The sequence below is a fragment of the Papio anubis genome, chromosome 5 (genome assembly GCF_008728515.1).
Source record: "Papio anubis isolate 15944 chromosome 5, Panubis1.0, whole genome shotgun sequence".
NCBI classification, from domain to species: Eukaryota; Metazoa; Chordata; class Mammalia; order Primates; family Cercopithecidae; genus Papio; species Papio anubis.
The window spans coordinates 154,185,124-154,211,697 of record NC_044980.1 but is presented as its reverse complement, the minus strand read 5'-3'; the positions used below and the strand labels follow the sequence as shown (position 1 = coordinate 154,211,697).

Below are 26,574 nucleotides of genomic sequence, written 5' to 3'. Positions count from 1 at the left end.
TGCTGAATTTTGTTCTTTCAACCCAAACTGAAGCTAGCCTAGGTAGAAGGGGCTGATGCTGCAGAAAGAACAACGTGAGTAACTAAAGGTCAGAAGGAAAACCCTATTTTGAGATGTGTTAGAGGTTCGAGGGGAAGGGGAACATTTTAGGGCTTCATCATTTGGTTACTTGGGACTAAACTGCTTTGGGAATCTTCTGGACATCATGCTGATAATATCCTAACCACCCCCCACCCGTCGCTCCACTCCCCCCCATCATTCTACTCAGCTGGTGCAAAGGATTCTCACTGTGTATAGAAGTAAAGAGAAAGGAAAATCAGCAGTTTTCCTTGGCCATAGTTCTACATTCTGAGGTAACGCTAAACCCAAGTAACTACAGATGGGAAACTTCCAGACCTTCCTGCCTCCACCCTCGTGTATATGTGTGTGTGAGTACGCGCTCGTGTGTCTTTGGATGGACTCCTATGAGCCTGGGAGTCTAGTAGAGCGCCGCGCGGCATATCAGCACTGTGTTCACGGTGCTGGGCTTTACCTGTTCCTAACCTAGAAACTCCTCTGGTGGGTGAAGGAACTCAGCTTTCTCTTCCTGTTTATCATCCAACCTAGAGGAACTGTCGGATTCCCCCCTTTCACAGCCCTCCCGCCTCCACACTTCCCCTGGAGTCATCCCCACAAGCTGCCCCCAAATGACCCTCTGACCAATGTGGGGGAGGGGAAAGGTTATCAGAAGGTAAGTGGGTCAAGAGTGCAGCACGGAACCGGACCCTGAGAAGCCCCCAGGGCTGCGGGGACCGCAAACCTGTGGAGCTACACCCGCCACCTGCCGCCAACTCTGCGGGCCGGCGACCCCTCCTCTCCGCAGGCAGTGGCCGGGGCTAGCTGGTGCGATCCGCGCGCAACTCCACCCGCAGCCGCCACGGGCTCCGCGGGCGCCGGGAGCTTGACCCGCCGCAGCAAAACACTGGCAGCGGGCAAGGTCGCTGACTCAGGAGACTCCGGAATCTCGGCTGTCTAGTTCACTGGTTAGGAACGCTGACTCTGAAATCCAACCCTGGTTTCACCTCATGCCATCTGAGTGACCTTGGGCAATCTCCTTGGCTTCAGTGCGCCAATTTCTAAATCTATAAAATGGGGACACTGAAGTGATAGCTAAACGCTAGAACTGTTGCCAGAATTAATGAATGCAGCGCTATAGCACGCAGTAGGCACTCACTTAATAGTGACCATGATTGGCAGCAGCATCGACAGGCTAAGCACTGGGGTCCAGAATAGAGATTTGAGCTCTGGCCTTTCCAGTTCTTCACCCAGGGTGGGGTGGGGGGAGGGGTAGCGGGAGCAACTACTCTACCCGCCTCTTCCCCCGTTCCAAGATAAACTCAGGAGTACTCGGAGAGCCACTGGTTAGGACTCGGGTTCCTTCGGACGGCCCTGTGTCCCCAGACTCGTAGCACCTCATGCCGCCCGTGGCGCCTCTCTTTCCCGAGAGCGGAGGGAAGACTTCTTTTGTGAATTGAGTATCTCCCTCCCCCAATTCCCCACCCCAAGCTTGCTGCCTCCTCCGGGTCCCGGCGGCCACGGCGAAGCGGCCTGAGCTCCGGGAGGAAGGGAAGAGGCAGCCTCTGGGTGTGCGAGTCCCCTGGGCCCGGGGAAGGGAAGAAGAGGACGAGGTGGCGCGGAGACCGCGGGAGAACACAGTGCCTCCGGAGGTCGGGGGGCTCTTCCTCATTTTGCCTGCCTTCTAGGGACCGCTCGGGCTTCTTGTATTCAGAGGTACAGCCCCTGAACCGCCGGGAGTCCCTGTCCCGTGCCCGGGCCGAGGGGCCGAGGGGCCGGGGGCACCAGCTCAGCACGCGGCCGGAGTGGGCGGCGAGCGCGGGCCCGCGAGGTAAGCAGGGATGGCTGGAGGGGAGTGCGCCTGCACGTGTGTGCGCGCGGGTGCGCGCAGCGGAGGGGGCGCGGGGTCCCGGCCGGGGCGCGTCCCACCCGGCCACCTGCCCTTCCTGCGCTGTGCTGTCGCCCACGCCCTCCAGTCCCCCGCACCTGCGCTAGGGCGCTCGTCACCCGCATCTCTCACGCCTCCACGTCCCATCTCCCCCTCATCCAAACCCCACCCTGCCCACTAATAATTCCCACTGCAGAATCAGACCGAAACCTGGAGAGACAGCGTTGCCTTTCTGCTCCCCTCGCCCCCCTCCCCTCCTGCTATAAATAACCCCGACTATCGGGTCAGGAACGTCACACGGCGAGAAAACAGGACCCCGAGGTTTTCTTCTCTGGCAATAGGGGGCAAAGGGTGAGGAGAGGAGAAAGAAATCGCTCGTGAGTAGTGAAGAAAAGCTTGCTCTTTGACTACTAGAAGAGACCAGCCATTATTTTATTCTTCTTTTCTCTCCCTTTCTTCCTTTTTTTATTTTTCCGTGCCTTTCTTATTCTGTACCCGCCTCCCCAACCCCCCGCCCCAAATCCAACGGGTTGCACAGCTTTCCTCCCATTGGTTTTTCCCTCCCTCCCGCTTCAACTCCCAACGCCCCCTCCCCCCTCCTCCCACCCGCCGCACATCCCCCGTCCCCCCACCATCCCTGTCTGGCCCCAGGCAGGGCATGCTATTTGCCAAGGAAATAAAGTTCAAACTCCTTTGCCCCTGTGTCTGGCCGAGACTAGAAATGGGCTTACCGGCACCCATCTTCCGCTGGCACCCTACACCTGCTCTCTAATTTTCTAATCTGGTTTTGCATATTTAAAAGAACACACACACACACACACACACACACACACCCCAAAAACCCACAACCCGCTAGGTGCAAAACTGCCTCCTGCAACTACCGAAACTTACCAGACGCTGTAGTTATTTTGTCTTAACGAAAGGATAACAACAAAAATTTTATTCTGGATGCTGCTGTGGGGTGACTTTTCTGTATTATTCAAATATGTATGTATTATTCATATATGAGCTTTTCCTTTTTTCCTTTTAATTTTTTTTTTTTAAACAAGGAAATCTGCTCGATCCCCGGCAGCCGCCGCTTCCCCTTTGATGTTTTGGTACGCCGTGCGCATGCGCCTCACATTAGAATTACTGCACTGGGCAGACTAAGTTGGATCTCCTCTCTTCAGTGAAACCCTCAATTCCATCAAAAACTAAAGGGATGTGGAGAGTCCGGAAAAGGGGCTACTTTGGGATTTGGTCCTTCCCTTTAATAATCGCCGCTGTCTGTGCGCAGAGGTAAGTGTGCCCAGCGTTTCTTTTCTCCGTTCTCACTTTGAAGGGTTCTGTCTGCATACCTCTGAGCAGGGAAATGTAGTAGGGATCCGATGCTGAAAATGCTGTGCCTGCTTCCTTATTGATGCCTGCTTATTGTCATTTCTTTCTTTAGTGTCAATGACCCTAGTAATATGTCGCTGGTTAAAGAGACGGTGGATAGACTCCTGAAAGGCTATGACATTCGTCTGAGACCAGATTTTGGAGGTAATGGGGTTGCCTTGCAAATAAGAAAGAGTCCAACCACAGCCGAAGCTGTCTTTTGAGCTTTGTGCGCGCTCTCTTCCCTCTCCCTAGTTGTGGGTGCATGTGGTGTACTGAATGTGTCTCTATGTTACCATATTGAGAAACTGATCAAAACTTAAGCTGGATTGTTGCTACCCAGCACTAGCGTGGTCTTTCAATGAGACCCTCTTAGTGTGTACTCAAATTTGGTGACTGCTATCTTTCAGCTTCACTGTTAAGAATCCTTTGCTTCCCTGTCTTTGCTTTGTTGAGATATAAACCTCTTAAGTTTAGTAAACGGTGTGCCGAGAGAACCAGGCTTACAGAAGGCCACCGAGGAACATTTTTTAGGACAATATGTGCAGGCAGTTGGTTGAGAGGTGGCATTAACCCCCTGTGCCTGCCTACTTTGGAAGAGTTCTTCTGGCCATGGTTACCGTGGCTCATGTCTGGATATAATCCACTCCTCCCAGCCTCACAGAAGTGGGGAGGACTGGGGGATGGGAGGGTAGGGAGAAAATGGGAGGGTTAGAGAGGGTAGGGGAAAGAAGAACCTCTCTCTGCCTGCAGCCCTAGATATGCTGATAGACTTATTTAATATTGCTTCAGACTCTTATGAAGCTCAAAGAGTTAAAACCTGTGCACAGAAGGGGGTGGGAAAGACTGAGGAGGAGGGGGTTTCAGCGCAAAATATAAAAATCCCTGAGGCTAGAAGGATTCTTGTGCTTCTATGAGTTGTGTGCATTCACTTGCTGAGACATATGCATATGTAGACAGAGCTGGAATCCCTTGTTCACAACATACGTGCGTGCATATTCAATACAGCATTTCTTAGACAAGTGTGTGCCTGCTACTTTAAAAAAAAATTTTTTTTTTAAACAAAAAAGCAGAGGATTGAAAAATTTGAGAGTGAGTAGTGCAGAGGGGTTTGGGGTAGAGTATCTTATGCCCAGGGATAACTCTTGCTGAGAATGAATGAAGTTCAAAGAAATCACGTGGCTGGCCATCTTGCTTTGCAGGTCCCCCCGTGGCTGTGGGAATGAACATTGACATTGCCAGCATCGATATGGTTTCTGAAGTCAATATGGTGAGTGTTGATGTTTATGACTACTTCTTTGCAGACTTTCGTTTGGGGACAGGAAGGAGAAATGAGCCAGCTATTGGGGGTGGGGGTGTGCCTGGGTATGTGTATGAGGTGGGGGTGAGGGCATGGAATTTCACCCTAGAATCCCCTGTGTTGAGGTTAGAGAGTTGGCTCTTTCTGGTCCCTAACGATTTTTTTTAACCGGGTTCAGATACTTGGAGTAAAACGCATCACACATTCATGTGTAAAACACAGTCACGTGCAGGAGACCCCCTACAGAAGCCTCATCTCCTAAGGCTCAGAAATAAACACAGCTCATCAAGTGATTTTTCTGGATTTGATGTGGGCTCATGGGAAGAGAGGAGAGTTTTGATTTGACATTTAATGGAGAATATAGCTTACAAACAAAACTGTAATAAAGGCCCTGGAATACTGACGCCCACTTGTTGCTTTCAAAGATCACTGTTTACAGTTAGTGGCAAGCCCCCATCCCCCATTCCTGCCCCAGCTCCTTTGCTTGCTGCTTCCTTTAACCCCTCCTGTCCACCAAAATAAAGATTAGCCACCCTGTTTCTAAAAGGTAGGCTCAGACCCATGTGTCATCCCTGTTCACTTCAGCAATTCATTCACCACATGTCTTAAGCTTGTACAGTTAATTGACAGCAGTACTCCTCAGTGTCTGCCTCCTTGGACTTGGGGCAAGTGCTAAGAGGAAAAAGCCTGTATTCCCAACTAGGAAACACGTGTTGGGGGGGGTTTGCTTCAATCAGGAGCTCCCCCTGCTGCCCATATTAGAACACTGCAGACGTGCAATAAAATGACAAGTGTCCCAGACGCCCCCACATACTTGGGGGCATTCCTCCAGTGACTTTTCTACTCTGTGTTTTTAAAATCCCGTGCTTTGGAAAAGTCCCTCTAAATAGGCCACATTTTAATGTAAAATTCCAGTGTTACTTTCAGTCCTGATAGCACCCAGCACATTTCAGAAGGTTGAGTTTTGACATAGTTCTGTCTAGAAATTGGACGAATTATTAAAGAAGGGGGTATAGTATATAAGCTTTCATGCAAAACATTTCTAAGCCACCCCTCAGGACTTGGAAATTAGTTCTCAACATAATACAAATTTCCGTATTCCCAGAATTCAAACAAGAAGAAGCTCAGTAATCAGCATAGTCCTTACACACTGTCCAATGATAAGAGATAAACCCGAGATTTCACAAGATTCTGAAGCAAATGAATACTATGCTTATACCTTATGAGTACGCAAGGGAATTCAGCTATTTCTGAAATGTTTTAATGACATGAATCTTCTCGTGTTCTAATTTGGGGAAAGTTTGTATCACATGCAATATAAACGCAGACTAAAGACAATATTGGATGTTTCAGAATCATAGATTTCCCTCACATTATGAAAATCTGTGTGGTTACAGAATGTTTCTTGGGATAGTATTTAATTTCTCAGATATATGAATATTCACTTTTGGTGAATTTGAAAGGTCTTTCATCAGTTTACGTTTTGAGCTTCAGCATAAAAATAAAAGATATCCTAATGTGGGTACCTTCCTATGTCTCAGGAATTTGAATCTAAATTATGCTGTTTAAAACAAAGTAATATAGAAATCAGGTGTGATTCTGTGCATCCTACACGTGATTGATTCAGACTCTTCTCTTTTGCATTTTGCTTTTTTTATGCTCTTCTCTCAGTCCCAAGTCTTATTTTACCACCACCTCCTTCTTTAGAGCATCACCAAATGAGATTTTGTTAAATGTATCAAGAAAAATTTAGAACCCAAAGAGATAATCATGAGATGACTAGAGGTTGCTGCAATAGGTTAGCTAATAACTTAGAGGTATTATACCCTAACACTGTTTAGAGTGATAGAATTTTTATTTTTCTTTCCTTTAAGTTCTATTCATTTTTTTTTTTTTTTTTTTTTTTGTCTACGTGCAACATTTTGGAGAGCTATCTGAGGTGGAAACAATGCCAAGACCTGCTAGTCAAAATATAGATCCACCTAAGGCAAGGTGTCATCACTTAAAGCTATTTACTGTTGCTGAAAAATCATGAGATGTTGAAAGTGCAAAAACAAATGTCAGGTTGTAAATGGGACAACATTGCAACATTAATGATTAGAGCCAAGTGTTGAAAATTCCAAGCCAGATTCCTTACTTAGCTTTATGCTACACCCATGGATTTGTCCGGCTAGATTGTGACTTGTTGAAAAATTAACAGTTATTTCAGCTGGCAATCTTAATAACCTAAAATTATCTTCAAAGAAAAATTTGTTGTGATGTTTGTTGTTATTTTTTAAAGATGATTATTTGTTTTGAAGCAACAGATGAGAAATTCCATCACTGGTATCTAAATAACAGATGTTTATGGTGTGCTGTCCCCTGTGTGTAGGTCTGAGTGTTAGTGCCTTTTGATTAGCTTCAGGTCTGAAAGAATGGTTGATTGGTTCCTTAAATGAAACTTCAAAATTGATTTAACAGACACATTTATTCCTCATTATACTTTGTGGACTGCAATCTCTGATAATTGTAACTTTCTCTTTTTATAGCATGTCTTCCTTTGAAAAATGGTAGGGAACCAGACCATTTAAATTGTCATTGACTCATTTGTACTGTACAAATAAATGTCCATGTCAGTGTGATGCTCCTTGTAAATCACAATGATAGAAAGACCCGAAAGTGAATCAGGAGTCTCAGATGTGAGTTCTACTTCTGATGCTTAGTCATCCTGAGGATATTCACAGATAGACTGGGCTCACTTGACTCATTCATTAAAGGGGAGTAATAGTCCCATTTTACCTATCTTGGGTGAATATCAGAGTATAGATATACCTTGTTTTATTCTACTTTGCTTTATTGTGCCTTGCAAACATTGCATTTTTGTAAATTGAAGGTTTGTGGCAACCTTGAAATGAGCAAGTCTGTAAGGAGCCTGTTTCTCTAGTAGCATGTGTTCACTTTGTGTCTCTGTGTCACATTTTGGTAATTCTCACAATATTTCAAATTGTTTCATTATTATTATATCTGTTGTGGTGATCAGTGATCTCTGATGTTACTATTGCAATTGTTTGGGGGCATCATGAACTGCACTGATGGAAGGCAGCAAACTTAATGGATAAATGTTGTGTGTGTTCTGACAGTTCCACCAGTGGGTCATCCCCCTGTCTGTCTCCCTCTGTGAGCCTCCCTATTCCCTGAGACACATCCATATGGAAATTGGACCAACTAACCGCTGTACAATGAGAGTTGCACATCTCTCACTTTAAATCAAAAGCTAGAAATGATTAAGATCAGTGAGGAAAGTGTGTCAAAAGCTGGGACAGGCAGGTAGCTAGGTCTCTTGCTCCAAACAGCCAAGTTTTGAATGCAAAGGAGGAGTCCATGAAGGAAATTAAAAGTGGTAGTCCAGTGAACACATGAAAAATAAGAAAATGGAACAGGCTTGTTGATGATATGGAGAAAGTTTTAGTGCTCTTGATAGAAGATCAAATTAGTCACAACATTCCCTTAGAGACAAAGCCAGATTACCAGAACAAGGCCCTAACTGCATTTGATTCTATGAAGGCTTAGGAGATGCAGAAGAAAAGTTGGAAGCTAGCAGAGCCTGCTTTAGGATGTTTATGGAAACAAGCTGTCTTCATAACATAAAAGTGCAAGGTGTATCAGCAAATGCTGATGGAGAAGGTACAACAATTTATGCAGAACATCTAAGATAATCGATGAAGATGGCTGGCTATTCTGCACAACAGACTTTATTAGATAAGAGAGTCTTCTATCAGAAGAAGATGACATCTAAGACTGTCATAGCTAAAGAGGAGAGGTCAGTGCCTGGCTTCAAAGCTTCGAGGCACAGGTTGACTTCTGTTAGGTGTTAATGCAGCTGGTTGCCTTAAGTTAAAGCCACTGTTCACTGACCATTTCCTACATCCTTGGTCCCTTAAGAATGATGCTAAATCTACTCGACCTGTGCTCTAGAAATGGAAAAACACAGCCCAGATGACAGTATATCTGTTTGCAGTGTGATTTACTGAACATTTTAAGACCACTGTTGAGACTTACTGCTCAGAAAAAAAAAAAAAAAAAAGATGCGTACTGACTTACTGCTCAATCAGGTGCAATGGCTGATGCCTGTAATTCCAACACTTGGGGAGGCTGAGGCTGGCAAATACCTGGGCCCAGAAGTTCAAGACCAGCCTAGGCAACATGGTGAAACCCTGTTTCTACAAAAAATACAAAAATTACCTAGTCATGTTGGCATGTGCCTGTAGTCCCAGCTACTCAGGAGGCTGAGGTGGAGGATCACTTGAGCCTGGGTGGCAAAGGTTGCAGTGAACTGAGATCACACCACTGCACTGCAACCTGGGTGACAGAGTGAGAACTTGCCTAAAAATAATAATAATAATTATTATTATTATAAGATTAAAATTAGAAAACAAACCAACAACAAAAATAATAGCTGCTCATTGACAATGCACCTATTCACACATGAGCTCTGATGGAGATGTACAAAGAGATTAATGTTGTTTTCATGCTTGCTAACACAATGTCCATTCTGTAGCCCGTAAATCAAGGAGCAATTTTGACTTTCAAGTCTTATTTAAGAAGTACAATTTGTAAGGCTATAGCTGCCATAGACAGTGATTCCGCTGATGAATCTGGGCAAAGTATTGAAAACCTTCTGGAAAGGATTCACCATTCTAGATACCATTAAGAACATTCATGGTTCATGAGAGGAGGTTCAAATAGCAACATTAACAGGAGTTTGGAAGAAATTGATTCCAACTCTCATGAATGACTTTGAGGTGTTCAAGACTTGAGTGGAGGAAGTCACTGCAGATGTGGTGGAAATAGCAGAAGAACTAGAATTAGCAGTGGAGCCTGAAGATGTGATTGAATTGCTGCAATCTCATGATCAAACTTCAATGCACAAGTTGCTTCTTATGGATGAGCAAAGAATGTGGTTTCTTGAGATGGAATCTACTTTTGGTGAAGACACTGTGAACATTGTTGAAGCAACAAAGGACTTAGGATATTACATAAACTCAGTTGATAAAGTGGCAGCCGGGTTTGAGAGGTTTGACTTCAATTTTGAAAGAACTTCTGCTGTGGATAAAATACTCTCACACAGGATAGCATGCCACAGAGAAATCTTTTGTGAAAGGAAGAGTCCATTGATATAGCAAACTTCATTGTTGTCTCATTTTAAGAAATTGTCTCAGCCATCCCAGCATTTAGCAACCACAACCCTGCTCAGTCAGCAGCCATCAACGTGGAGCCAAGACGTTCTATCAGCAGGAAGATTACTACTCCGTGAAGGCTCAGATGATTGTTAGTATTTTCCAGCAATAAAGTATTTTAAAATTTAGGTATGTACATTTTTAACGTGATGCTATTTCACGCTAATTAGATACAGCATAGTGTAAACATAACTTTTGTATTCACTAAGAAACCGAAAAAATTGTGGGACTCACTTTACTGGGGTATTCACTTTATTGTGGTGGTCTGGAACTGAGCCAGCAATATCTTTGTGAGGTATGACTTCATGTAAATTTATTGGTAGTCTATGAACATACTTAATGAAGACAACTCAAGAGACCAAATGTCCACTCCAGCTACTCTCTTAAGTGTGCTTGAGTTGACGATATAATTTACTAAGTCTCAGTTTTTCTATGTTTTAATTGAGAAGGGACATATTAACTTGGCTTCCAGCTCAAAGTTCCATGTTTCTCTATTGGATATAAAGAAGTTCCAGGAAAGCTTGAAAATCTAGAAAATCATGATGAAAATGCAGAACTCCTAAATGGCGTGCAGTTGTGAGTTCTTACTGGCAAGCTAGTGGTGGTGTCACAACCATGTGACTTAGGTGACTGTCAGCTCAGCTCAATAGATCTTTGGAAGAATGTGGTCTCAATTAGAATGCTCCTGAGCAGAAAGCTTGGCCTTGGAATGAAATATTTTTAGATGTCATGTTAAATTGGCAGGAATCTTTTTGTTAAGATTCTTTGATGAAAAGTGCATTTTAAGATTCAAATTTGGCTCTGAGGATTATGGACTGAAATAGCTTCCTCTTCATTTAAAGCAGATTCTTCTCCATCTTAAAACAACACATTTGCCAACCAAAGAGTGAAGCAATATTTCACTTTTGAGGAAAGAGTTCTAGTAAACACATACACAAATTACCTTTTTATGGAATGGCAAATGGAGAAAAGTGCTGCTGTTTTTTAAACAGATGTTTTCTTGCATCACCAGCTGCACAGTTTAAAATTTCATTCAACAAACTTATTTAGCAGCTACTATGATCCAGGCATGTGTTAGGCCTTATGGACAGAGTAGTGAACAAGACCAATCCATCCCTTGACCTCATGAAATATATTATCTAGGTGTTTACTTTTTTTTTTGAGACAGTTGTCTTGCTTTGTTGCCCAGGTAGTGCAGTGGTGCAATCTTGGCTCACTGCAATCTTCACCTTTTGGGCTCAAACAATCCTCTCATCTCAGTCTCCTGAGCAGCTGGGACTACCGGCATGTGCCACCATGCCCAGGTGATTTTTGTAGTTTTAGCAGAGATGGGGTTTCACCATGTTGCCCAGGCTGGTTTCAAACTCCTGACATCAAGCGATCTCCCCACCCTCAGCCTCCCAGAGTGCTGGGATTACAGGCATGAGTCACTCTGCCCAGGTAGGTGTTTACTATTCTTATAGTTACATCAGATTCTTACTGTATTTATGCCTAGCTTACGTCTTTCCTTTTTTGTAAGACTTTTTCTTAGCAGCCAAGTAAGTGCCTCATGGTCTTTGTCTCCTATAAGTTCCTTCGTCACTTGCTGATTTTATCATTTTTCTGGGTGTTTGGTATTTCAAATGGTTTATATTTTGCATATTTATTCTCTCTTCCTCCATCATGTTTATAAATTACATCATTACAAGGTTTTGGTGTCTCTCCCTGTGTGGTTTTGTTTTATATACAAATGGTTGTTTGGATATTTGACTCCTGGTGAATGCCACAAGTATTGAGTGAAAAATTCACTTTTATAGTAGTAATTTATTATTATTTGCTACACGCTGTACTATTTTTGTGGGGAAATAGAGCATAGAATCATAGCCCACAAAGTCAGATATTCACCATTTGGGACAACAAGTGTAGAAAGAATCACAATGTGGGGTCTTGAGTGCTTTGAAAGAGGAAATACACAGGGCATAGTGGGAATTTACTAATGTGTTACATGGAAATGAGTCAGGTGAAGAAGGGGGTTAGAAGTGTGTGAATAGATGTTCCAAGCAGAAAGAATAACATAGAGGAGGGTGCGACACAGGATAAATAAATGGTATTAGGGATTTGGAAGTCGTTTTAAAAGGCTGGAGTGGGAATGAGGAAAGGATAGAGTTGGGGTTGAAGCCACAGGTGGAGATCAAATGATGAAGACCATTTTTGTGTCTTGCTTAATAATTGAATATTTGTCCAAAGGCTGTAGGGTCCCATGAAATGATGTCAGTAGAATTGCATGAACAGATTCAAACCTATGGAAGATGATTCTGAAGTGTAGAGGTGGATTGAAGTGGAGCAAAACTTAAGGTTGGAAGATGAGTTGAAAACCTAATGCAAAATTTCAGGAAGATTTGATGAACTAAGACAGGAATGCAGAAAAAAAAGATATAAAATTATTGTGTTTATAAGATGAAAGTGACAGGACTTGGCGAATCCCATGTTTCTGACAGTATCCTTTACTGATATAGGGATGACAAGAAGGGCAGTGGAGATCAGGGGGAAGAGGCCTGTGGGCAGATAGTGAGTTCACTTTGGGAAATGTTGATTTTTTTTCTATACACATGGAATCTCCAAATGGGTACAACCAGAAGGTGACTGGAAAATATAGGTGTACAGATCAGGAAGCAGTCATCTAGAGAGACAAACTGAGCATTGTCAGCATATAAGTAGTGCTTCTAACGATGTGAGTAGATACAATTTAAATGGAAAAATGCAAAGACAGCTAAAAATGGAAGTCTGGTGAGCCCTGTATTTTAGATAGTGGAAGACAGAAAAGGAACCCACAGAAGAGATAAATAAGTAGCAGTCAGAGAGTTAGTGTGAGACACTCCAGATAATCATGTCTTAAAACCTGAGAGTTTGAGAAGCAAATAGTCAGCTGTGTCAGATGCCACAGTGATCAATTGAAATATTCTAAAAAATTTCTCCCAGATAGAGTAACAGGAGTGCACTGGTGAAATGTAGCAAGAGGAGTGTCCGTGGTTGAAGACTATACTTTTGAGAAGTTTGGTTCTGAAGGGACATAGGGAGAGGGAAATTGCTTTTAAAAGGTCATATATACCCGGGCACGGTGGCTCGCTCCTGCAATCCCAGCACTTTGGGAGGCTAAGGTGGGTGAATCACCTGAGGTCAGGAGTTCAAGACCAGCCTGGCCAACATTACAAAACCCCATCTCTACCAAAAATACAAAAATTAGCTGGGCGTGGTGGTGCACGTCTGTAATCCCAGCTACTCAGAGTCTGAGGCAGGGAGGAATGTTGAACCTGGGAGGCGGAGGTTGTAGTGAGCCAAGATCACGCCACTGCACTCCAGCCTGGGCAACAGAGTGAGAGTTATATATAGTTTGATGGAGAAACAATCTTCAGAAAGGAGTAGGTTGAAGATACAAAGTGGGTAGCAGGACTGGAAACTCAAGGCTTGCCGGAAAACTTATATATTCTCTGTGAACATACTAGACACTTTGTATCGAAATTGGCTGCTGTGAAAATAGGTAAGTTAGTTCACTTAGGAAGCATAGAGTAAAGGAGGTGTGAACCCTCCGTGACCACAGACAACCTTAATTCTAAACAAATTATGCCCACACAATTTTGGGCACAATTTTGGCGAGCTGTTGTTTTCTCCTTCCTCTTTTCCTCCTTCCGTTTCTCCTCTCACCCTCTTCTGAACTTTTGTACAGTGCTCAACCTTGTCCACCTCATCATAACACAAATATAAGGAAATAATTATAGCTACCTGTCTCAGTCCATTTAGTGTTGCTACAACAGAATACCTGAGACTGTATAGTCAATAAAGAAAAGAAGTTTATTTGGTTCACCATTCTGGTGGCTGGAAATTTCAAGATTGGACATCTGTATCTGGTGAGGTCCTCATCAGGCTGCTTCAACTAAAGGCAGAAGCAGACAGGGAACGGGTTTCCTGTGCAGAGACCACCTGGCACAAGAGGAAGCCAGTAGGGGAAGGTACCAGGCTCTTTTTAATATTAGCTCTCAGTGGAACTAATAGAATGAGAACTTACTCCCCAGATAAGGCAGGAACTACTCATGAGATCTCTGCCCCCATGGCCCTAGCACCTCCCATCAGGCTCAAACTCCCAACAGAGCCACATTGGGGATCAAATTTCAACATGGGGTTTGGAGAGGACAAACATCCAAACCAGGGCACTACCTTGTATTGAGGTTTTAACTTGTGCAAGTCTTGTGTTAATGCACATCAAGTTAACCAGTCCTCTTATAAAAACTGAGATAGCCACTATTAGCCTATTTAAAAAGGGGAAACTGAGGCCCGGAGACGTTAAATGATTTGTTCAAGGTCACATAGCTAGCAAATGACTGCCTTCACATCTCTCAATCTTAGCCATCTTGTTACACTGCATTTTAAAATGTAGCAAAGCCATATTTTTTGATCATTTGCATTCCATGAGGAACTTGTTTCGTTATAGTTGTTGCTTTTACTCTTATTTTTTGGAAACAGTTGGTGGACTAAATCAACTAATCCTTCTTCAAATATTACTGTTTCTGCTCTCTACTCCACCTTGAAAAAAAACCTTAATTTAATTAAAATAATTTTTTAAAGTAGGCACTTTGTTCACAGTGTGTTAAATGTAATACACAGTGCCTTATATAATATTCACAGTGTGAATAATACAACTCTCCTTGATAAACTTATATTTTATATTACATCTCTTGAGCACAATTGAAACCAAGCAATAAATGAAGATTTATATAAAACATTGAGGAAGTGAAGATGTTGATTGTGTCATAATTTCTTTCATTGTGAATGGGTACCGTTTGTTAACTTGTCTAATAATTTTCCTATTGCTTCAGCAAAATCTGTCAGGTAACCATTAATGTCAAAAATTTATGGTAAATATTTGTCAGGAAATGTTGCCTGGTATATGTTCAAGAACTGTAAGCTGTCTCAGTAGTTTCAGGATATGTATGAGCACTATGTGAATATTCTACATCTTTTTCTTTTTTTCTTTTATTATCAAGACCTAATTTTCAGTTGAATTTTCAATAATGAGAATGAATTTTCATGCTTACCAAGAAATTGCTCCTGCATATAATTCTCTTAAAGGTGGTTGAGTATTTTTCTTCTCTGGGTTTTTTTCTTCTTTTTTCCAGTCTTTCCTCCCTCTATCCCACATAAAACAAACGCAGTTCATCATAAAGTTTACGTCTCTAGAATACTGAATTCATCTATTTTTAGGCAGTACCCACTTGACAGTGCCAGTTTCTATTTCTCTTGGTTAATTCTTACAGCACATCCTTCACTGTTGCTTTTTTCCTTCAACAATCCTCTGACTTGACTCTAGTGTGAAGTAAGCATCTGACTGTGTGTTTACCCTGCAAGTGAAAGCAGGCAAGGGAGGCGTCTTGAATTTCATATTTCAGAAGCGCATCATGGGTGTTTTAGCTTTCTCTCTTCCCGAGAGGATTAAATATTCATGGAAATTCCTACAAGAATGTAAGTCAGGGAAAGTATTTTTCCTGGGAAGGAGGGCTTAGTTGTGATCAGGGGGAAGGGCAATGACTTATTTTATAATCATTCTATATCAGGTTTTCTTCACCTTGGCTATATTGGAATTTGGAGCCAGATAACTCTCTCTTGTCGGGGCTATCTTGTGCATTGTAAGATGTTTAACTGAATTCCTTGTTTCTGCCTAATGGATGCCACTGGCATCCCTGAAATGCTGAAAACCAAAAATGTCTTCAAAAATTATCAAATGCGCCCTGGGGGGGGGGGGCAAAATTGTTTCAGGTTGAGAAGCCACTATTGTAAAAAATTGTGCTGTGCTTTTGTCTCCAAGAAAGTAGAGGAAAGGAGATTTTCTTTTTGAGTGTGGTTTTTGTGCCTAATTACCATTTTTATTTGTGGTTAGTAGCACATTGAGGGAAAAACAGTTTTAAAATACCAACAAACATCACAGGTAAATATTATCTATATCCCTATCACTTCATTAAAATTGTGTTTTCATTTTCCTATGTTACCTTCCAGTTTTAGTCTATTTTCCTATTCATATCTTACACATTGCATTCACTTATTTTATAGAGTATTATAGTCTACATTTGCAATTAACAGACCATAAATAGTTTCACAGTTTTGTTAAAAATATACATACCACTACTACCACCAATGTAAACTATTTTATGTTTCTCCATGTTCTATGAGCTTACAACATATGCAAACATATGAGCACATTGATAATTACTTTTTAATTTATTATCTTTTTATTTTTAAAGAAAGGAGTCTTAGTAATATACTTTATAGATTACTGGCCAAGATTTTTGCTATAGATTATTTGAAAATAAAGGAACCCATTATCTACTTAGGCAACAATAACAGTAACATGCAAATTATATGCAAAATAAATAACTGAATTTAAATAGCATCTAAATGTAAATCTATTTTTTAAGTTTTATATGACTCTAACTCATATTTATACAGCTATATTTTACTCTGTTGTCATCTTAATATTACTTAGTTTTTCCAAAATCAATTACATTTTTGGATGGCATAAAGATACTTTGAAACAGACTGTTAAAAGAGAATGAAGTAATTAGATGTCTGTGATTTTAAAAGATACAAATGAAGGATTTATGTTGCTTCCATTTATGCATTTTATTTGAAAAATATACATTTTATTACGCAAGGAGAGAAATCGGCTTATAATATCTTGTCATGATTTATGTAGAAAAATATAGGAGGTACGTTTAGCCCATTGGCTCTTGCTGGTGTTCTCTTTGTTCACATTCTGTCGGCATTCCTACTGCCAAGTTTCATTTTCTTGCTATACAATTTGGCATCTACTGCCTACTTACCTGCCAAGAGGTCTTAACCTAGAAGTAATTGTCTGGGCAATTGAAGATGAAATGACTTCCCTCCTAACACAAAGGCAACCATTAAATTAATGAAGTTTTTAAGGTGAATCTGCACGTGTCTTAGAAAAGCAATACATGAGTAAGCCACAGAGAAAGACAGGAGATGTCCAGGTGAGCAAATACATGGACAGGTTTGCATGCATCCCCAGTACTTCTCACATGCCTATCAATTTAGAAGCTCAAGAAATATGGAATGAATTTGTTGGAGGAGTAGTTGAAGGACTGTCATATTAGGCAACCAGGAAGTATTTATCAACTGCTAACTTAATTGGCTCTACACCAATTAAACTGTGTAGAAGAAAGATATGAGATAGTTCTTACACACAGGTATGGCTCTCTCTGGAATGTAGAAGGAATCGTCTTAACTGCCCTATGAGGCAAGTGAAGAGTTGAGGGAGAGAAGAGTGTCTCAGACAGTGGGACAGGAAAGGGGTGTAACCCACAGGTAGAAGACTCAAAATAAAATGTTGAGAATACATTTTTACAGTGATTCTCAAACTTTTCTTTGCAATAATCATCTGAGTCTAGTGTGAATATTCATATTTTCTGGGCCTACACCAGAATCTGAGTCAGTAGGTCTGAGATGGCGTTCAGGTACTCTCTGGGAGGATCACTGTTTTAGGAGTACTAGTTTTGTAGTGAAATTGGAAGCTAACATTATCACATATAAAGTAATTGGACAGCAACTAACCAGTATCTAGTTGTAATATGGGCTTTTGTGACAATAATTGAAGGAGTGAGTGGGTAATACAGACACACACCTACATAAACACACAGATATGCTACACGTATACATAGATATACACATATATACATACATATGAATGCTTATTTACCTAAGGTGTGTTACGTACAAGTTTGTGATAATTGAAACAAAAGTGTGAAAAATAATTCAAACTGTTGACCACTCAAACATTCATCCCTGTATGTATCTCTAGTAACAGCTCCTGGCTGTTGAGCTCTTACCATGTGCTAAGTATCCTGTGTGAAGATGTATATTAAGTTTTAGATAACTTAAACCTCACATCAACTTCATAACTTAAGGACTATTACTGTGTTAATTTTAAAGATAAGCAAACTAAACTTTGAGTAGTAAACTTGTCCAAGGTCACATACTGGTAAGCAGCATTGTTGAGAATAGAGCCTCAATAAATAAATATTTATTTATTTAGGTATTAATATGCAATGTATGTTATCAAACATATCCAAAATAGAAATTTAAAGAGGATCTGATAATTTTATAAGCAAGCTATAATATTTTCATCTCATATTCACCCTGGCACCAGTTTTGAGGGTTTTTAAAAAAATTTCTCATGTAAATAAGAATATAGTGATTAATACTGGAAGGTTACAGTTGGTTTTGTTCTGCATATTAGTCTGCTACTGGGAGATACTGGATCATTGGTATGTAGTATGGATCATTCAAAAGTGATTACTGTTTTCTATGAATATAGTTACATTTATTCCTACCTTGCAACCTCTAGAGTCTAAACCTCTTTAGAGTCTAAAGCATTAACATAGAAAAAATAATGTTTTGGAGAGTGTACTTTTCATCCCTTTCAGGAGGGAGTGTTTGTTTTGAAATCAGTATTGAATTTGCTTGTTTCTTTGAACCACAAGTTAACTGAATTGACAAAGGGCTAAATAATTGAACAGCTGGCTTTTAAGCAAGTATATAAAGAGAGTCTTTTAAAAATTGTCAGGTTTTTGTGAGCGTATAGAATTTTTGTCAACTGTAGATTTTTTCTAGAAATACTTTTAACATGAATCCTGAATGAAATGATTTGTGAATTATTTTAAAAAATGCCATAAATTAAGAAGCAGAGATGTTAAAATAGTTTTAAATATGAGTGAGCAGGTACCAGTTACTAGGTTGTAAAATCTAATCACCATTTCTGTGTGCCTTTCATTGTTCAAGCCACCGTACTCCAAAAAACAACATTTAGATACTTTTGTTTATTATTTTCCTTGACATACAGACAAAGAAACTTCAGGACTTATTCTGTAATTCATATTTCTATTTCTTTTGCCAAATGAATATTTGAGTTAATAGACTGAAGATCTCTTGAAGTGTTCTTTGATCAGTTGGGTGCACCATTCCTCTTTCAAGCACCGTTAAGCCAGTGCGCTTTTGACGTGGATAGGACTGTGCACTGGATTGTGTGACGTGGATTGACTGGGAAGCTGTGCACATTTGCATCTGTTGTATGCCTTGAGAGAATGCACACAAGTGTTTACTTGAATCCTATTAGTATGTGTATGTAGCAAACCATTCTTTTTTAAACAGAGTTCACTGAAAAATGGCACCTCTGTTATTTTAAAAGTCATAATATTTTAAGTCCTTGCCATGTTTTCAGAGGAAAGAGCTGTAGAATTATAGACCACAGGAAAGAAAAAGCAAAGAATTTCTTTACATTTCCTTCAGATTTGGGGGAAAGCTTTATCTTAGACTGCAATTTTGAGACCAATTTCTCTTCTATAAGAAATTGGAAGAGATATATTTTCCAATTGCTTTGTAACACTACAGAGTAAGATTTCCTGGCAAATATATCCCTCTGGTTATTTAGAAAGATCAACTATTGTTTTAAGATCATAATTGTACATTTCCTAAGAGACCATAAACCTCTTCCTGTCTATTTAATGGGCGAGCTTGAAAACCATGTTTTAAAATGGCTTTATCTTCTTATTTTACCCCCAGCTCTGATCATTCTCGCCAGGTAGTCCAGTTAGATAGTAATTTGTTGTTTAGTGGGACATTTTTAAATAGGCTGCTTTAGTCAAATATAGCTTTAGGAAAATGTTATAAATATGCCCAGATGTTAAAATTCCCAGATTTGGACAAAATACCTCTTGGTTGTTCACGTTCTCATTTGAAAAATTGCCACAATGCTGGAGCTCTGGGTTCCCTGTTTTGTTGTTGTTTTAGTGCATAGTGCACTCGAGGTGAGACTAAAACCCAATTCAATCAAACGCTACCTATGCTGTTGGACATTAAAGAGATACAGAGACAGAGGGATCCAGAGAGGGAGATGGAGAGAGGGAAAGACATATGTGGTTACTATCCTTGAGGAATGTGTATTCAGTATTTGAGAAATAGCAGAAGGCCTATTTTACATTGTAGCTGTGTGTGTGTGTGTGTGTGTGTGTGTGTGTGTGTGTGTTTGCTATGAAAGAATATTAGAAGTATGTAGTAAAGACTTACCAAGTAAGAATGTGTTTATAATCAGGAATTGTTGTTTTGGATTTAAATAATATGGAATAAAAATATCAAAATACATGTAAATTCTCTCTGTTCTTTTAACCATTTAATAGTTTACAAACCAAAATTTTAATTTAGAGGAGTCAATTAAAAATGAGATTTGATAAAATTGCATTAGAACTTTGACGTACAATTGGGATATAGTTGATTATGACTAGTAACACTACTAAAAATTACTACCGTTTATTGATAAACTTCTATGAAATGAAATGTAATTTTAAAATAATTCCCTATTTCATTCTTAAAAGCTATGAAGTATTATCACATTTTACAAATGGGGAAATTGACGTTTTGATTTTTGTGAAACTGGAACCTGTGAGAACCAAAACAATGCTACAGCTAGAAAGTGCTGGAGCTGGGATTTGGACCCGATTTCTCTCCTATCTCATTTATTTTGTGTTCTTCTGATGTTAAAGGAAAGAAAATTTGAAAATTCAAATGGAAGAGCCTCCACCATAGTCTCCCAGGTTGATAGTTAATAGTCAGCATGCCAGCTCCCAAAATGACTTTTGGGAAACCCACACAAATCAAACAAATAGAACATAAATAATAAAATCTGTACTATTGCAGAAATACACAGTCTAAGTTATTTTGAAATTAATTCAACTAGTAATTATCACTGTTTCAGCATCATTTAAATTTGTGTATACATTGAAAAATTATAATTTACTTTTTTCTTGGTTGTTGTAAATCATCTGTCATTACTGGAGAATCAATGCAATTCTTGCCCCAAAAATCCGTTCTGAAAAAAAGTGTATGCTGATCCTAATAATTAAGAGCAAAATTATATTTTGATTAAATTTTATAAGAGACTTTTAGATGAAGAAAAATATCAGCCCTTCATGTCATACATGTTATTTTAATGAGGTGGCATACCCATCTCAGAATAGTTAGTAAATTGATGTTAAACTTTGTGTGAAATAACAATTGCGTTGTATTTCAAGATCAACTCAAAAAACTTTAATTTGAATTCACTTGTGATTTTTAAGATTGGGAATAATCTGTTCAAGCGAAACATTTCTAATCTATTTTTTTCTGCTTTATCAAATATTCAACTGGATTAATGAAAATTAATAATAAAATCATTTTAGATGCATGATATGTATAATACTATATGTATGCATAATATTTAAAAATAATAGCCAAGTTCTGTATTTCTTTGGAAAGCAGACAATCCTTAGGTTTAAAGATGCTATTGTATTTTTTGATAAATTATTTCTATAATTATTCTGAAAAAGTCAATATTTATATCAAAGACAGGAGAGTTGGCAGTCCTGGATTTGTCCTGAATTTGTCACTGATGATATTTAAACCTGTACAAATTTCTTAACTTCTAGAAAACTATTTCTATATTTAGAAATTATGAAAATTGAAAGCTATCATGTTTACTTTGTAAAGCAGGTAAATTTCCTGGTTATATAATTTTATTAATATTCTGGCATATTTTTATCAGAATTATTTTTGTTACTTATGTCCACTATAGAAAAATCAGTAAATATAATAAACTATAGTGGAAAGTGAAGATCTTAGTGTGATCACCCAGATACAACTGCTGCTAGCAAAACAATCACAGTATCTTCAGACTTCATAGAAACTCACATACACGCACATGAAATAAAATAAAATAGTGTCATATATTGTGTTTCAAATATGATTTTTGCTCTTAATGTTTTGTGAACATCTTTTGATGCAATCTATAATTTTTTTAACAGTTGCATACAATTCTCTTGTGTGAATGCATCATACTTGTTAAATCAGTCCTCTGTTGATGGACATTATGATTATTTGGGTACTTTTGCTATTGCGAACTAAGTTATATTAACCACTCCTGTGTATTCATATTTGATACATTTGGAAAATTATTTTCTTTGGTAAATTCTTAGCAGTTGGATTACTGGACCCCAGAACATGTGTATTTTAGGCATTGATACTTGGTGCTTTAAAAATATTCTAGTTTATATTCACACCACCTGTGTGTGAGAATTCCATTCGCACACACACCTCTCAGTTCTGGGCATCTCTGTCAGTATATACATTCTTTTCATCTTTGCTAATCTGTAAAATAGTTAATTTGCCTGATTAACTAAATTTTATTGCCAGTTAATTATCTCAGACACTCTTCTGTGTTTATAGGTCATTTGTATTTCTTCTCCCTGAATTGCCTTTTTATGTCATTTATTAATTTATTTTCTATTGGACAATTTATTTTTTTATTGATTTGTTGTAACTTTTTACATATTAAGGCTATTGAGCCTATATCACATATTGCAGACATATTTCCTTGTATAATAACTTTATGAATAATATATTTGATTGTCCATAAGGTTTTTATTTATGCACACCAAAATAGTGATTTTTGATCCTGGTTTTCAGACTTTGAAAAGTACACACCAATATTTTTTAAAAATAAATATTCAGATATTATTCCAGTATTTTATGAAAATTTTCACATAAAATTTGAGTTCACTTGAAATATATTTTGGGGTAATTTCCGAAGCAGAAATATTGATAGGTAGACAGGTAGGTAGATTGAGTGACAGATAGTTGTGATACTAAAATTTAATGAAATAATCTGTCCTTTCACTACTAATTTGAAATGTTCTTTACCACACAGGAAATCCTTCTTGTCCTTATGTCTGTGTTTCTACTCTGTAATTTGCTTCATTAATATTTCTCCCTATTTTTGTGCCAACACCATGTGGTTTTAATTACTCTAACGTAAAATGTAAGACAGATCTCTTATTACGTTTCTACTTAATTATATTTGACCATTATGAAATAGTTATGCTTCCATACAATCTTTAAGTTTTGGCAATTTAAAAATGCGACTACTATTTTTGTTGTAATTGCTTTAAAATTTAGTGAGGAATATGGAAAGAAATTTACTTCTCAACAGGATTCCTTCTTTCTATTGAAGGACAGGATATGTTTCCCATTTTATACATATTCTGTTATGTTCTTCGGTAAAATTTTACAGTTTTCTCCATGTAGGTCTTGCATATTTCTTATTAAATGTATGCCCATACGTCCTACATAATTCTTGTTAAATTTATACTTCAGTACTTTATAGTTTTTATGGTTATTATCAATGGGATTTTTATATTCAATGATTATTTTTGATTCATGGCCAAATGAACAAAGACAATACAATTATCTGAAGATGGTTGTCTTTTAACTTTACAACTTAGGCTACCATTTCCATTTCAATGTATACATGAGGTGCTTTGGATATCTTATGGAAATTAAAAAAAAATTCTTTGAATATAGTAAGCCAAATCATCAGCACATGCTGTGTCTAAACTCTGTTGTCTCTTACTTGAAGTATAAATGATATCGTCACAAATAAGAGATCTTCCATAATAAGAGCATCTACACTCAGAACAAAACAGTTTAACTGACACACTGTGTGTGATATTGCCTCATATACCTGTTTCAGAGTGGTAACTTGGCTCCATTCAATACTAAATCAGGACATGACTTACATTCAGAGGCTTGGTCACCTAAAGACTGAGGGTCACCAAAAGCTTTCCCACTAGGGTAGTCTAAGTTCACAGTCGGTTTGACCATTTTGAACAGGTTGAGTTGTCAGTCTGCTTTTCTGAAAAGTTTTTATTATCATGTTGATCCACTCAGCTAAGAACGGTTTAGTTGTGCACGAAGTTCAAGATTTCTAGAAATTATCTCAAAATATGTTACTGTCTTTTAGAATACATATACCATATACATTTTAGAGAATTTAGAAAGTCTTTCATTGAATTGTAACTTTTGTGTTGGTTAGATCAAATGTATCTTTGAGGAAAAGGCAAAAGCTCAGAAATTGTAGGAGAAAAGAATTTATATAAACTATGCCAGCCTAATCAACAGCATGCAATATTTGGTTATCGTACATGTAGACATGTTCATGTGTACACTCACCTCTACACACATACACACACACACACACACACACACACATATATATATACACACACACATATATATAAATTTGGGTATGAAATTTTTATTTTTTCTGTTTAAATAAGAATTTATCATCTCCAGGTTGATTTATTTAATACTGGGAAACTTAAGTTAGAGATGCATTAGTCGAATGGGATATAAGGTAAAATAAATAACAATGCCACTTGTGTCAGCTTGAAAGAACTATGGATAAGAAAATGTGCTTCTTGTAATTCAATCTAAACAAATTAAAACAAAGCTGGCATTCCATGCTATTATGCATTATTTTACCAAATATACATTTTAAATGCAAAATGAAATATCTATACTAAATGGTTGTTTTCATATTGAAGTATATCATGCACTAATTTCTATAATTTCAGGCTTCTGATTTGATGTATCAAGAGAAGCGTGGTCTTTTGATGAATGTGTTTTGGTTCTGTATATTTTAGTAAAAAATATAGAGAAAATACTTTCATAAATAGAATGCTTACTGAATTACAATTGAAAGACCTTTTTTACTCTTAATGGTCTATAGATTTATTTTCCCATCTAAAAATTATTAAGTTTTATCTTCAAATATATACATTAGAATATTTTATTTGTTAAACTGGAATTCAGGGAACCATGATCTTGATGATCATGCTTATCTCTATTTAACTCGTGTTGGCCAAAATATTATTGATGTTTTAGATCAGGGGTCAGCCAGATCTGACCAAGTGCCTGTTTGATGAATACATTTTTATTGGAGCACACTTGTGCCCATTAGGTTACACACTGTCTATGCCTGCTTTTGCACTCTCAACACAGAATTGAGTTGCTAGATGAGAGACTATGTGGCCTGCAAAGTCCAAAATAGTTACTGCCTGGTTGGTATAGAAAATTTTTTTTCTGATTCTGTTTGAGAACATTAACTACAACATAAAATAGAATGTACTTTGTATATAAACCAGAAATGAAAGCCATAGCCTATTTACTTGCATATTATTATTTTTCATGCTTATATATTTGCTAAGGCTTTACTTGAATGAGCAATGGTTCAAATTAGATAAGAATTGTGTTGAAAGTGTGGGATTTCACAGCTAAATACATTTTATGAAAAAAATTCATGTTATGGAAAGCGTAAGAAGCAAAATATCTTTAGTAGTAAAATTGAAAGAATTACAGAATATAATATGAGGGTCTCTGCCTCATCTTAGTCTGAGGTTTGCATTAAAAACAGATCACGTTGTATTCTATTCTTTTAATATATTTTAACGAATTTTTTTCAGTATTAATAAAGATGCTCACTAGGATTGCAGTTAAAACTTGGCTTTCTTGATCTGATTGGCTAAATCAGTTCATTGCTAACTTCTCCGTTTCCTTACATCTGAGGTATTATGGTATATTTACTGTTTACAAACTATTAAGTCACAACAATTGAAACTCACTTTGTGTACAATATGGTGCTCCTGCTGAGGTCTGTTCTTTGGTTTAGTTTTTCTTCTTATACCCATAATTTCAGGATACAAACTCCAGAAATTGATGTTGTCTGTCTATAGGTGTCAAGTTGCATCTGCTGGCCAGCAAATAAGAATCATTGTTTAAAGAGTTCTACGTATTTTACTGTCACATTTCTGCTATAAAATGAAGAGCGTGATTGTACCTTATGTTCAAGTATGCTTTGTAGTAAATTATGAAGTTGTATGGCCAAATACCATATGGATGCTTTTGAGAACATTAATGTTTACCTTAATGTAAGAAGGAGAATTAATAAAATATTTTCTACTCTTGGTTCTTAAAAGTTTTGTTCTACTGAAGAAATAATCTCAGAGCCCATTAGACTATGCTTCATGAAGTCAGAGCCATGTCTGTTTTTCTGACTATTCTAACCAAAGGCACGTCTAGCTCAAAAGGAATCTGACTAATGGTGGTTACATAAGAAACTACTGAAATTAATGTCAGAATAACCTCCAATCCCTTTTATTAGTGTTTCTTGCTACTAAGAAGTTATAGAACAACAAAATTATTGTTTCCTTCCGAAATTGAAATCCTTGCTTGCATTCGACTTGCAGTATCTACTCAGGATATTTCCATTGATTTTTGGAATTTTCTCTGGAAGCCTTTATACTGCATGATCATAGTAGTCTTACAGTTATATAAGATTTTGCATATCAATGGAGGTGACAATAGAATATTCAGAACTCTTCAAAGTATAGTTCTTATTTATTGGCCAGCAGATGCAACTTGACATCGTTAGGCAGACAGCATTCATTTCGGAAATGTGTACACTGAAATTATGGCTAGGGTTAAAAACTAAACCAAAGAGCAGAGACAAGCAGGAGTACCAGATTGTACATAAATGAGATTTAATTGTTGTAACTTAACAGTTAGTAAATATTTCAGATGTAAGAAAAACAGGAAAGTCAGCAATGAATTGATGTGGCATGTCAGAGTCGAATTTTAACTGCAATTCTTGAATATCTTTTGATATTGAATGTCTTTGAAATTGGTTGAAATGTATTTAAAGAACAGATGTAACACAGTCAGTTTTTCTAGTTTGATTAGAAACTAAATGCATTTGGTTGTTACTTCTCAAACCAGTAGAAATGCAGGAATTTTTTCTTAAAACTAATAAAGGCAGGATTACTTGTGAAAATGTGTAGGATGCATGTATT

The 26,574-nt window shown here is 38.3% G+C and overlaps 1 protein-coding gene across 5 annotated transcripts in view; it reads left to right on the top strand.

Annotated features, from left to right (window-relative positions):
- The first annotated feature begins 1,645 nt into the window (after positions 1-1,645).
- Positions 1,646-26,574, top strand: part of GABRB2 (gamma-aminobutyric acid type A receptor beta2 subunit) — a 262,866-nt gene continuing 237,937 nt past the window's right edge. The window contains exons 1-4 of one of the 5 annotated variants that reach the window (XM_003900468.5): positions 1,646-1,885; positions 2,992-3,220; positions 3,372-3,463; positions 4,501-4,568. In XM_003900468.5, the coding sequence (XP_003900517.2) occupies positions 3,144-3,220; positions 3,372-3,463; positions 4,501-4,568 (237 nt within the window). In that variant the 5' untranslated portion in view covers positions 1,646-1,885; positions 2,992-3,143. Of the gene's footprint in view, positions 1,886-2,113; positions 2,320-2,991; positions 3,221-3,371; positions 3,464-4,500; positions 4,569-26,574 lie in introns of those variants that run through there. The other 4 variants (XM_017960104.2, XM_003900467.5, XM_017960105.3 and 1 more) reach the window with 4 other exon arrangements.